At 31.8% G+C, this 14910-nt stretch overlaps 1 protein-coding gene across 1 annotated transcript; it reads right to left on the bottom strand.

Moving 5' to 3' along the window:
• Positions 1-12465: 12465 nt before the first annotated feature.
• On the bottom strand, positions 12466-14368 carry LOC126884033 (uncharacterized). The gene is made up of 3 exons (XM_050649820.1): positions 14103-14368; positions 13720-14038; positions 12466-13657 (listed from the first exon to the last, which is right to left on the bottom strand). The coding sequence occupies exons 1-3, from the start codon at positions 14290-14292 to the stop codon at positions 12736-12738; spliced, it is 1431 nt and encodes a 476-aa protein (XP_050505777.1). The 5' UTR covers positions 14293-14368; the 3' UTR covers positions 12466-12735.
• Positions 14369-14910: the final 542 nt, after the last annotated feature.

Genomic DNA, 14910 nt, shown 5'->3' with positions numbered 1-14910 from the left:
ATGTTTTGACATTTTTATTACGTCAAAAATTTTGACCTACGTAATATTGCTTATGTAGTAAAAATACTATACCATACCTATTTATAGACCTAATGCTATAACATAATAACTAAACCTAATGGGGAGTTATAAACGCTTAATTCTGTAATTTGTTATCTTGCATTTCTTTAATTTTATTTAAACTACATTGCTCTCGTAACACGAGTTATTCGCACTTTTTATTTTCACATATTTTTGGATTGAATACCCATTATGACATTTAAAAAGTTGAAAATATTCGGATGTGGGTAGTAAAAACTGGAATTTAAAACACACTGAAATGATGCGCATGCATTTCAAGTGCGGCACATAATATTTGTACTGCTGGCCCTTTCTGGGGAAAACCTAGATTCTTCCAAATAGTTTTCAGCTATGAAATCAGTCAAATTCTTTACACGTTTGTCATCCGAGATTTTTACAAATAATTCAACTTCCAACTTTCGTTGATTGTAAAAAATTAATCCAAAAAATAATTTTAAAAATTTCCCAGTATCGGAATTTTTGTCACTTTTGGATTTTGCGATACCAAGCTTGACACATTACAATCGACAACCAGTTATTTTTTATTCAGGCCATAATGCTTTCACAGCATTGTGAATCCCTTTTCAAAATCTATTATGATATCTTTTGTATTCATTTTAAATTTAACGACCTACATTTTTCCTCGATTATGCGAAAAGAATTGAAATAAGTGTCAGTATTTTTATTAGACAAAAAAGCGAAAACTACTGGTACATAAAAACCGTTTTTAATTGCATTTTTTTAATGGATTACCCTATCTATAATTACATTTTTTTGTCTTACAAGTAATTTCAATTATCCTTGTACTGTCGCCGTTTGAAAACTTGCCTTCTGGACACTTTGAAGGTTGAGAAAATGCCAACCGTTTGACTTAATCAAAACGACTTAAAATATAACCAAAATATTATGTATTTTAAAAATTCGATATTGTTTAAGGTTTCTTACAATGTCAGTATATATTATTGAACTAAAAAAATAAAGTTAAATAATAAAAACCAATTTTTTTAAAAAAGTGCAAGAGTCTTGCAGGTTGGTCTTGGTCTTGCGTGGTTTTGCAAGGTTCGGTCTTGGTCTTGGTCTTGTTCTTGCAACCAAAAGGCGGTCTTGAGTTGGTCTTGGTCTTGGTCTTGCTGCAAGACCAAGACCAAGACCGCAAGACCAAGACCAGTCTCGCTCATCACTAGAAAACGGTCGTCGGGATTACAAAATTAATGATTGCGAATAGGTCTGTCTTTTACTTCATTCAAAATGAACTCGCGTATGCTACCCATTCAACATTAAAATATTAAAGATCTACAAAGTAGGTAAAATGTATAATATACATCAGTGTTTCCCAAACTTATTTTTCCGTGGCCCGGTTATTCTTGTGTTTATCCTCCGTGACTCACTAATTTTTTTTGCATACCGTGGTGTGTGTGTGTACAAGAAAACATACTTAAATATTTATTACAGTTATATTTTAATAAAGAATCATTAGCTCAAACAATGTGTGCGTTTTGTGTTTTATTGGAACTGATTTTTCACAACCAACTGACCAGTTTAGCTCAAACAAAAATGTAATAAAAAAAAATAAAAATCAAATACTTTATTAATGAGAAATATCGTTCTTCTTTAAAAACTTCACTTTTGGAGGAAAAAATGATAATTTTATTCCCAGCTCCCTCCGGTTCGACTTCAAAACGATTCCTATACTTATTTTTGAGGAAAGCCAATGTTGAAAACCCTTCTTCTTCTTCTACGGCACTACAGCCCAAATACAGCCTCCTTTATTTTTTGCATCCACCCTTGCTTGTCTGTGGCTGCTCTGCTCGACACACGGACTCCTAAAAGGGCTTGTGCGTTGCTGTTTACTGTGTCTTCCCAGCGCTTTCTTGTCTTTCCAACCGGTCTCTTTCCCTGCATTTTAGCATTCAGTGCCCTTTTTGGTAGCCTATCCTCTCCCATTCTTATCACATGTTCGGCCCATTGCAATCTTGCGTTTCCTTATAAAGTTGATACAGTTCGTTGTTGTATCGACTTCTGAAGATTCCGTTTTCCCTCGCAGGTCCCAGTATTCTCCTCAGTACTTTCCTTTCGAATGTGTCGAGTTTGTTTTTGGATGTTTCTTTCAGGACCCAGGCTTCACTGCCATAGCATGTTATTGGTCGAATTAAAGTTTTATAAATTCTCATCTTTGTATTTCGGTGGACACTTTTAGACCGTAATATATGGGAGAGGGCAAAATAAGCTTTGTTTGCCTGCGTTATTCTCTTCTATGTTTCTCCGTCTCCTGATCCGTCGGCATATTTTTCTACTCGTATGTAAACTTTTCAACCGTCTCAATTAGTCCAGGGCGCATCTGTTTTGAGATGGACGTTGAGAGGTGACTCAAATTTTTTTGCAGAAATTGCTTGAAAATAACTCAAATAATAATATTTGAGTTATCCTCCCACTCAAAATAGTCCGTAACATTGTTTAAATAATCAAAATGTCAAAATATGAAGGAAAAATTCGATTTTTTTATTGGTTTTTTGATTATAACTTTAAAACTATTCATTTTTGAGAAAAGTTATACTGACACTAAAGTTGCGCAATTAAATTTCCTACAATATAGAATTGATTTAAAATTTAAAAAATAGTCACCCTTGTTGCAAAATAGCAATAATTGCGAAAAAAACATACAAAACCAGTATTAGCATTTTACGTTTTTTAACCATTTATGCTACACATAGAACCTTCATATTTTACCCAGAAAAACTTTATGATATAGTATAACAACACTGTAAATTTTATTGAGAGCGGTTTAATAGATTTTACAAAATAAATTTTGAAATCCAGCTTTAGCAAAAAAAAATTCATTTTTTTTAAATGTTGCAGGATTGAAAATAAAGCAGATAGTAAGTTGATATTTTTTTTTGCTTATAGAAGTGTACTGTACCTTTCATTTGCAATTTGCAAAATTAAAATCGATTAATTACCACGGCGTCAGGAAAATTTTTTAAATAAACATTAATTTTTGGTGCTACGCGCAGGACAGCGGTGTCCGATTCACACAAGTTGATTTCCACCAAAATTTCTTCCAATCTTTATCTAATATATTATTTTCTTACTCTATATTTTGTTGCATTTTAATATTTTAATTCCACAAAAATCAAACTAATTTTATTATTGTTTGTGAAATATTTTTTAAAAAATTGCATAGGTTTAAAAATAATAAACTTTTATTCTCTAACTTAAAATATATGAAGAAAGAAAGTTTTTGCTAAAAAAAGTGTTATTTCAAAGGATAGAGTATGTGTTTTTATTTTGCAATAAACAAATTTATTTATTTATATCGAAATGTAATAAAAATTAAAATGTATCAATCATTATCAAAGGTCATTGGAATGCCCAATCAGAGTAAACTTTCCGCTGTCCTGCGCATAGCACCAATAATTACTGTTTATTTATACACTGAAAGTACAGTTACGTACTGAAAGGTACAGTACACTTTTATACGCGAAAAAAATTTCAACTTGATATTTTTTTGAATTTTTTTTGCGAAAGCTGGGTTGCAAAATTTATTTTGCAAAATCTGTCAAACAGATCTTAATGAAATGTACAGTATTGTTTTACTGTATCATAAAGTTTTTCTGGGTGAAATATGAAGGTCCTAAGTCTAGCATAAATGGTTGAAAAGCGTAAAATGCGAATACTTGATTTTATTTTGTATGGTTTTTTCGCAATTATTGCTATTTTGCAACAAGGGTGACTATTTTTTTAATTTTTAACCAATTCTATATTGTAGGAAATTTAATTACGCAACTTTTATGTCAATACAACTTTTCTCGGAAATAAATACTTTTAAAGTTATAATCAAAAAACGAAGAAAATAATCGAATTTTTCCTTCATTTTTTGACAATTTGATTACTTAAACAATGTTCCGGACCTTTTTGAGAGGGAGGATAACTCAAATATTATTATTTGAGTTATTTTCAAGCAATTTCTGCAAAAAAATTTGAGTCACCTCTCAACGTCAAAATGTACTAATATTTTTACAGATGCGCCCTGGTCTAAATGTCATCTTCGTTGAAAACTCTGACTTATAGGTCGTAAAAAAAGGAATTAGGAACTATCGCTTTTTCTGCTAAAACTTGGTACTCCTGGTGGCAAGACAGCCAAAAATCTATCAGTGGTATTTTGTCAAGTATGTTTTTGAGTGCCCTGTCACACGATAATTCAGTTATACTGACTCAATATCTATATCCGGGAGTCTTGTCTAGGATTCTACGTCCATTGTAAATGGATTCCTTATCCATCCTTTATGGATGGGGGAGGGGGGAATATTCCTTCAGATTTGCCCCAGTCCTAGCAGGTGTTCCTTGAAAACGGCTGAAATCTCATCCGGCAATGATTCACATTATTCACTTTTTGTAGTTCTGTTAGCTTTGTAATTTCCTGCTTCCGCGCGACGTGTCCACAAATTAAGTTTTGTTGCAGCTTCCACCTTCTCTGGTACTACATTGCTACCTTGTAATGGCATATATAATTTGTCCAAGAAGAAAAATATCACAAAGATAGGCTACCTTGATTAACCAATTAACATCATGAAAACTGTCTTTAAATTTAAATATTGCATCCCTAGCCGTTGGCGGATGTTGTTCTAAGAATATTGAAATTTCTTCCTTCGATTCAATTAAAGTTTTTTTAAAGCATTCCATTTGGATAGCCAACGCACTTCGCAGTGCAAAAGAAGATGTTCATGTGAAACGGCGAGGCGACCCGGCGTTTTGCTTTCATGGCCCGGTACCGGGTCGCGACCCACCATTTTGGGAAACGCTAATGTATATAGTTGGTGTACAAAAAAGGGACAAGAAAACCAAAAAATCAAAAGCGGCCTAGGTTACTCGTACAACATTTAAATATGAAGACTCCAATGTGTCATAAAAATTTGCTTCTATTATCCGTAAAATTAAGTACTTTGTAGGAATATATAATATGAAGGTGTGTATAGTAATTTAATTGACGTGGTTTATACACTTGACTTGTTTACATAAACTGAGTTTGAGTAAATATCAGATTTTAACAAAAGTGTCCAGCATGTCAAATCAGGCAAACTTTATTACACATTTTAAATAAACATACGAGTAGATTGTCAACAGAACGGTCGATTGCGGTAATTGTATCGAAAATATGATTCTTTTCCCTAAATAAATACTAAATTACTGTGTTAGTAACTAAGAGTAAATTAAAAAGGTCTACATTCTAAACGATCATATAAATATGTTTGAATTTTGTTTTCACCAATTTTACAACATGTAACTACATAAACACAAGCATTTTTATAATACAAAAAAAATTTACATACATAAAATTCCCTACCTACAAGATCTTGTCAATAGTCTTTCAATGTCAAATTTCAATCAGTCCGTTTCCTACTGTCTTCAACATAACCATGTAATTTGAAGCCAAGATGAAGACTCCATTATCGTTTAAATACACTTTATTCTTATCAGATCGACTTATTGTCGCTCTCGATGTAGCCGAAATGGCTAATTTTTTATATTGGTAAGGTCATTCGACCTACCTTAGTAGCTAGTTTCAACTACTTTGGATCTGGAGTAAGTAACCATAATATGTTTTAATTTTTCCTAACGTTTTAACAGTCAAAATTTCAACTTTGTCATTTTTATACACTGGTTTTCTTATTTTGGGCTTTAACCTGATGATGGACCGATTAGTCCGAAAACGGTTGTTTGTATTGTACTAGTGATGTACCCACCTTGAGTTTAACTTGGGTCTATTTTAGAAAATTTTAAATAAATTATGTACCATCTACAAGGGAAGATTTTTACTTCTTTAGTAATTTTTATTATGGTATACAGCCAATGAGAGGGATTCATTTCTTTTTATATTATTTCAAAATATCCTTATCATACATGGCAAAAAGTGTAGATACTGTACACCCAACTATTTTTTTTTGCTTGGACTATGGTCATTCAGCTTCAGCCAGTCTCAGTCAAAAGTAAATGTATTAAAGATATTGCCAATAGGACTTTTCATTCACAGTCATTTGTTTCGAGCTTCTGTCATGTGTCACATAATATTAATATATCTACGTCATACGTTATTCGTATCCCAGGCAACCAAATAACGTTTATAAAACGTTGAAAAAACGTCATTATTATCACCAAACGACGTCAGTTTATCACGTTTTTTCGACGTCGAAGATAACGTGAATATGTCCCACCATAAGTCACGTCATTTTTATCACGTTTTAAATACGTGATATGAAAAACGTAGTTTTTACGTCGATTTTGCGTCGTTTTTTAGATTTAATTTTCATTTTATGGTTTTAGAAATACACAATAATTGAATGGGTCCACCACATGGTTTGTTTTTGAGAAGTCAAAGAAAAAGTTTTATATTGTGATAATGGTGAGTTTATAAATTTTAAAGGTGAGCAATACAGTTTGTATTTTGTATTTAAAAACTGTATTACTACCCTTAAAATGTATAGACTCACCATCATCACAATATTAAAACTTTTTCTTTGACTTCTCAAAAACAAACCATGTGACGTTTACAACGTTATTCGGCAGGCCCATTCAATTATTCGTATGGGCATTGTTAGTAGTATTGCAATTTTTCCATTTAAGTAAAACCAAATGGAAGGCTTGTTAAAATGCATAGAATTACAATATCCTCAATGCAACATATATAACATACATAGAATTTTCACTTTTTATATTATAAGTATTTACTGTGTCAAAAGTGAAACAACATATAAACTAATAAATCATTTATTAACAAATTAAACATTTAAGTCACAATGTAATAACAAACTTAAGTTTAAACCATTTAAGTTATATAATATATATAATTATTATAATTATACCACACACTTTAAAGGTACGATTCCGACAACGACTGCAGATGACAGTTACAGTTGTCACCATGACAGACGTCATTATTTTGCACTAATAATTTTTGCACTAATAATTGCATAATTATTAGCAACTGATGTTCTGCCAGACAGCAGTTGGAGTCAGATGTCGGAATCAGTCTCATACAGATAAATAGTGCAAAGTAATAACGTCCATAACGCCGAGAGCTGCAACTGATGTTTGCAGTTGCTGTCTGCAGTCGTTATCGGAATCGTACCTTTAGTCAAAAATGAATACATACAAATAAGACCCAATATATTGAATTTCAATGAAAACTATCTGCTTTATATTTATAAATTTTAAAGAAGACGATTGAATGATAAAAATTAGGACAAAACTATAATAGTCTGTGTTCTCACATATATTTCCATACTCTTATAATCCTCAAAATGATTTCAAATAATTATTACAAATTTTTGCATACAAAAAGATCCACAGACCCCTGAAAAATATATTTTTTGATTAAGGGACTGTAATGACCAAATTAAAATGATAAAAACAATTTACATGTGATATCTGATAATACACACTTAAAAGACTAATAGGGCTTTGTATCGACTGTCATTTGTTTCGAGCATCTGCCATGTGTCACATAATATTAATATATCTACGCCATATGTCTTTGGTGTGTATCATTGGTATATACCAATAACGTATGACATAGATATAATATTAATATTATGTGACACATGACAGAAGCTCGAAACAAATGACTGTGAATGAAAAGCCCTATACATAAATACTCATGATGAAGAAGTACATTATAATTAAAAATGACTAACCATTTTCATATCGCTGCAACATGAAGCCAAAGCCGTCTTATATTTCAGTTCGTTTAGAGAGCGCAACAAGCACTCTGAACGAACAGCTTGAAAACTCATTAGTTTTTCACCAGAGAATATACATAGCTGTAACATCTGTACATGCATTGGGTTCTTCTTCTGTCTTGCTGTGGGCATACTCAGCTGCAAATAAGATTGCTGCAATATGGCTGCAAACTTCACTATTACCGGCAATACACATACAATGTGCATTTGCTATGCCATTGGAACTGGCTATCACCCAAGCATCTAGTGGTTTAGCATTAGCTTTTTGGGAATTCTTCACCTAAAAAAAATATTTTATCTTTGTGGGAATGCTTCAACTACAAAAATTTATTTTCATTAGAGTATTTGCGTTCTTTACAATGATTGAGAATATTTTAAAATCAGACATTCATAGATATAATATAATTTTAAAAGATAGAATGCTAAAATGGAATATTTTATAGATAGGTACTAACATTTGTACCTATATTGTTTAATGAGTGTATTAATATTATTTACCACCAACTCTTTCTTGAAAATATCACTTTCTAAACAGTGAGGTCAATCGTGTGGTATGACAAACTGGGGAGTTACATATTTTTCATACTAAATTTGCTGCAAGGGAGATCGGTGTATACGAAGATGTCCCTATTTACTCTTCTGGTAAAAATATGCATGTGCATCCTTTTTTAAACGAGTAGGGATTTTTTCAAATAAATGGCAGTAATAACTCATTTTCAGAGAAATATAGAGTTACACAGTTTACAAATTAGGACGACAATATGTTTGGTTTCATACAGATATATAAACGTAAATAAATCTAATATTTAAAACTCATTTATCCGAAAGACACTAATACTGTTATTCATATATTTTTTAATGGTGAATAAATAAAATAAAGACTTACCTCTCCAACAATAATATAGAAATCATCAAAACATCAAATGTTTCAAAACAAATCCAGTTGTGAAGGCTTTTATGTGTCTGAAGGCTTTTGTATGCTTTCATCTGCTGCTTAAAGTAGTAACTGTGAGACTCTACCAGTCTACCTATAATAGCATTATAACAGTACCTTATTGATGGAATGCACTGTAAAATCCAATTCTGATGACTGAATTGTATATGGATCTAAATCTCCAATTATTTTCAGCTTCAATGAATATCTAAAACAATAAAATAAATAATGTTATTGCTTGCAAAATTCATCATTATTGATAAATATCAGGGAAAAATGAATAGTAAATAAAAATTGTTTCGCCTACCTTTCTAAAACATCTGTGGAGTTTCCAATAATAATTTCCTTAAATAGTCACTTTCCATTGTGGTAAATTTATAAAATTTACAAATGACAAACAAAAGTTTTAAAAAATACACACAAAACAGCCAACAAAATCCAAATGAATCCAAAATAGGATAAAATAATAGGACAAACAAACGACAACGACGATACAAACATAAAACATAACCTTAGTTTTGTAACTTTTAAGCTCCAAGCTCCTCCCAATTTTGTGACGTCAGACTTAGGCTGGCTGAAATGAAAACGTCTTTTAAACGTATTTTAACGTCATTAATCTTACGTATTTAAAATCACCTACAAAAGACGTCGATATGACGTAATGTTCAACCACGTGTATATATTCCACCAAATACTGACGTTTCCTCGACGTTGTTGACGTCACTTGGTTGCCTGGGATATACCATGATACAAACCAAAGACGTATGACGTAGATATATTAATATTATGTGACACATGACAGAAGCTCGAAACAAATGACAATCGATGAAAAGCCCTATTAGTGAAACATGGTTATTATAATAATATTACATGTTACTTCTTATTTTACCTACTCATTACAGCTAATGTACATACTATGTTAATAAATATTATAAATATATTATACAGTACAACCTCAGCATAACGAATCTGAAGGGTCCGAAAAAAAATTTGTTATATCGGGAATTTTTCAATAACGGGGTTCCTTATATCGAGGTTAAATGCGGCCAATATTCGTTAAAAAGGGGTTCTTAAATCTGAATAGTACTCTAGGAGTACACTAGGTACTGATCACAGTGTAAACAAACAGTGTCAATGCTGCATTGGCTGACTGATGGTTGCAGGGTAGGGCGGCGGAGAGCAGGGTCCGACTGTTTTCATGTCTGGACTTGTCTGTGAGTCGCTACTATATATACTCAACTACGCTAAACCAGGGCTTGGAACGAAGAAATGCGTAATGCTGATGTTGTGTGAGACTACATTAAAATCAACAGGGTACGTTTGCTGTTATTGGTTGGTGGGCGTGTCGTAATTTAAAATTTAGCGGGTAGCATAAATGAGTACAAGCAGAGAATATTCGCATTTTAGGATTAAATTGGCTAATAGAATGGTACGGCTTTATTGAAATATAATTATTTTTCCGTGTGTGATTATGTAGGTAAAAATATATGCCAACTTTAAATCCGATATGCGTTTGAATTTATTTTATTTTGATATTCTTGTAATGCTTTTTTTTTTCTTGAATATCTAGGTAGGAATCTACTTAATTATGTATGTTGTTTTCATTTTTTTTATTAGATAATATTTTGTTTAGAGGTTTCTCGTATTACTTTTATTTCTAGAACATTCATCTTCATTATTATTCTCTTTGCCTTTCCCATTGTGAATTTGGCTTCTCTAATTCTAGGGTGCTCGGTAAAAAGAGTATAAGCCCGGTTTCAACTTAAAGTGAAGTTCACATTAATGTGTATTACCATTGATAAAAGTACCAACTTAAAAGTCCACTTTAATTTTATTATGAAATTATGAAATCGAGTCCAAGTCAATTTAGTCAACTTTTCAGGAGAAGCAAAAAATGATAATTACTTGCCATAATTATTTACTACCAACTAATTTTATTTATTTTATATTACGTAATATATTGACTTGTTCTATTAATACCAAGGTAAAGATATAGGTAGTCCTTTATAGTGTTTTTCAGCAAAAATAATATTATGACCATTTTTGACTTATACTCTTTTTACCGAGCACCCGAGAATTATTTTCCTCCAAACTTTTCTTTTCTGTGCCATATGAACGTGAATACCGTTTACACCCACATCCTGCTGATTAACTGTCACCCACCACGTCTTTTCGATTTTCCTGTTTTATTGCTTCCAGGGACTAAGCACCTCTCCTCTATATGTATGAGATGGTCCTCATCTCTAAGTTACACATGACCTAGCCTTACACATTATATTTATACTCATATCTATAACTTTCTTTTCATATCATATCTATAACTAATCTTTTCTTGTTACCTACTCCACTCAGCGAACCGAGCATTCGCGTTTCAGTAATATACTATTTCTGTTCATCCTTATGCTTTACTGCTCAACATTCAGGACCATACATTATCATAGCTGGTCTTACAGCAATCGTACCTATATAATTTACCTTTTTATCAAACAGTACTCCATTTACCTTTCCATTTCATCCTTAATTCTATTACTTGCATTTTATGTACTTCCCCATTGCTCAGTAATATCGATCCTACATACATAAAACTATTATCTTGTGTGAGTTCTTGTCTATCCAAGCTAACTACTCTGCGATTTGGATTACTACCATATTTAAAAGAATAAATTCTGTTTTTGTTTTTTCCTCCACTTCGCTCTCGGACTTTCCTACTAACACATTATCTGCATACATTGACAAGCAAGGATCTCCCTTTGAAGTTCAGCTGTTATCTGATCCAGCATGAATGGGAATAAATATGAGTTCAACACAGAACCCTACTTTCACACGAAATTATCTAGTTTCACCTGAATTCGTTCTAATGTTCATTGTTACCCTCTCACAAGTCTTGCACCATTCGTACATATTCAGCCGGCACTCTTTTCCTAATTAGTACTAGTGGTTTTCTGGTAACTTTGCCATATACCTTTTCAAGGTTAATAAATATTAAATGCAAGTTTCTCATTCACTCCTAACTTTTTCCATTAGCAGTCTTAAAATGAAAATTGCTCTAAACAATGTAAATTGCTGTAAAACCTTGCATAAATCGAAAATGTTACCCACTTTATTTCTAGAACCTTTTCACATTCAAATTTTGTTAGATTTCACCATAGATGTATGATAATAAAAACATATCGTCGGTCTATTTTTCAAAGGTCGTAACTCCAAAAATTCTTATTTTACAGGAGAAGCAAAAAACAGAAATATTTTATTATATTAATTTTTGTGGATGTTTTTATTTATTTTGTAAATAGAAAAGCATATTTGTATAGTTTCCAATAAAAAATAATACATTTGCACATTTTAATATTTAATTGCAGGAGTTATGACTTTTTCTGGCTAGAATCTTAAATGTTCTGAGGAGATACGACAATTTCAACAACATTGACTATAGAAAAACACAAGCACGCATTGGAGTTAGGGCATATGAAAATTTAGACCAGATGGTGATTTCTGTATGTCTTTTGATAATTGCGATTTTAAAGGTTTTATAATTTTTTCGGAGCTATGGCTTCTTCTGGACGAGTAGAAATCAGCTGAAAGTAGCTATTAACACTAAAATGTAAAAATATGATTTTTGAGGAGTTACAACCATTGAAAAATAGACTGACGACATTTTGAATTGAGTGCTATGAAAACTGGTCTGAATAAAATTAAGCAAATGTTTACTGGAAACTATTGATACCTAAATAAAACACTAAATAGCTGTTTAAATTTTTTCATTTTTTATTAAAAATCTGGAAGGAGGGGGGCCTTATTGATGCAATGGCATAGGTAAAACCCCTCTAAACCTCGCCTAGGACCCAGTACATCCAGATTTAAAAATACATATAACACTAATACAAAAGGCTACAAATAACAGCATTCATTAAAAGGGCTTTATTTAAAACTATAATAAAATTCGATACAGTTATAAAACAAAAAATACATGTTAGCTACAAAAATTTGTTAATCAAATTTAATGTTTATCAGTTATTTTTTTTTCTTGGAAGGAAAGTACTCCTGCTTCTCCATTTTTCGCTTTGTCATAATGTTATTCGCGTTTTCTTGACAGTTTTCCTTCGCCTTGAGCTTTGTTACTTGCATGGTTCTCCTAATTCGTCTTAATTCGTCACGTAATTTTGTTAAACTTGTGTCATCTAAATCTTCCATTTCATTTTTTAAGGCTTCCATTTCATTTTTTAAGGCTTCCATTTCATTTTTTATTTCATTTTGTAATTCAAGACTTCCTTTGGTTTTTTCCTGGGTCACATTTGTCTGTTCTAGTTTCTTTCTGATAAATTCATTAATTTCCTTCTCATGGTTTGATTTGATAATTGAACTTTCTCCCAAACACCTTGCAGCATCATCTAAAACAGAGTTAGTACCCACACTCTCCTCATACATTCTTACCAAGTGCACATGCTGACACAAGGTATTCTTCACCTCATATACTGTACAGTCACACTGATAACGGTGCATACAAATTTTACAAACTCTACAAAACAACAGCTTACACTCACTTTCACACACTTGACTTAAAGTTACATTTTGTAATAGACTAGGATCCTTAAGGGATGTTACCTGATATTGACCATATACTGCTACATTCTTAGTAACCTTCATTTTCTTTTTGTTCCGTTCTGCCCCTCTGTGTGATTTCATTATAGTCCTATCCTGATAATTATTCGCATTTGGTCGTTTCATGTCCACAATTCTCTTCCACATTTTTGTCTCCACTAGCTCATCAATCGTATCCAATAACTTCTCGATTCCCACTCTTCCATTCCTCTTTAGGTAGTTTGTCTTCAGTAGGTTGTTCAATGATTCTATTGCCATGTTGGTGTTAATTCCAGAATTTCTTCTGTAACAATGGGCCCACATTTTTATTCTCTTTAGATCCTTTAAGTAATACCTAGAACAAAATATACATACTTGAAGGTGTCTTAAGGTGTATGATTTAATATAATTATTTACTCTCTCAGATAATCGAAAAACTCTGTCTCATTTGCATTTTGTAGTTTTATTAAATAGTTTCTGCATAATTCATTAAATGTATCTAAATCCGTTTCTGTTATAATCTGTCTTAATTCAGTTTTCATTTCTTTCTTTAAAGTTGGGTGGTGAAATTTCTTCTTCCCTTGAATGTTCCAATTCTTGACGACGTGCCATGTGCACAAAAGCCTATTTGGTTCATTTCCCATTATCTTTACCCATGCATTATAATACTTGTTTTCATCATCACTCATGAAATGTTCTGCTTGAATTTCAGTCTTCATCTTATTCTTGAGAGCATCTAAAAGTTTTAAAAATTATCCTTACTTACCAGTCATAAATTGTCACTGCTTTATAGTACATACCTAAAAAAACTTCTTGAACCTGTTGGTCCAATATGTTGGACAGCAGGAATGCAACCGGAAATCCTGCATTCCTATCATCCTTCACCAGCATTATCGTCAAGTCCATCCGTCTCTTGTTGGTTCCATGTGTGCCGTCCATACAAATTATCTTCGGGAATTTTCGTAATTTATCTTCCATTATCTTGTTCATGAATCCTATAGCAAAATCTTCCTTTCTCAGCACATCATGTTCTTCTCCTAATAAAAATAAACCACCAAATTTAGATTACTTAAAATTTATACCTAAAGATATATATGATACAAGATAAATGGTAAGACTGACATTTTATTGTATATTTTAATAGGTAATCATTACTTCTGTTTTAAGCTTGCTTACAGCTTACAGTTACCCACTTATGTCATTGCAACCATTGCATTGCATACCATTGCAAAGATTACAATAAAAATTACCTTTTAAAGTAGATAACTTACAACCCCAAAAAATTGGAGTTACCTGGTTATGAAAACAATACCTGAAAGATGAAAACATTGTTTAAAATGTTTTTGTTTTAATAGTCTAAAATTATTATTTTTATAATAGTCCATGTACTAGTTATCTCAATGATCTAGATTCATAAGTCTGATAGAATTAGAATTACTTTTGAGGTTTTTTTAACTTGGATATACCTAGTTATAAGATCTAACCTGTTTTAGAATTTAACTGTTGTTTTTGTACTGTTAATGGTATTTTCCCGTAAAAATAAATAAATAAAAATAAACTGCATGGACCAGTGGACTGAAAATCAATCAAGCTAAAATGAAAAACATG

This window comes from Diabrotica virgifera, chromosome 4 (assembly GCF_917563875.1).
Source record: "Diabrotica virgifera virgifera chromosome 4, PGI_DIABVI_V3a".
Lineage (NCBI taxonomy): Eukaryota > Metazoa > Arthropoda > Insecta > Coleoptera > Chrysomelidae > Diabrotica > Diabrotica virgifera.
Note: the sequence above shows the minus strand (reverse complement) of the source record. Positions and strands in the feature narration are given on the sequence as shown.

Bases quoted from the DNA above. Each gene is read 5' to 3' on its own strand.
- LOC126884033 (XM_050649820.1), bottom strand. From the start codon at position 14,292: ATGAACAAGATAATGGAAGATAAATTACGAAAATTCCCGAAGATAATT. The intron at 14,039-14,102 runs GTATGTACTATA...TAAAACTTTTAG, and splicing joins GGTTCAAGAAGTTTTTTTAG to ATGCTCTCAAGAATAAGATG. The intron at 13,658-13,719 runs GTAAATAATTAT...ATTTTGTTCTAG, and splicing joins TTTTTCGATTATCTGAGAGA to GTATTACTTAAAGGATCTAA.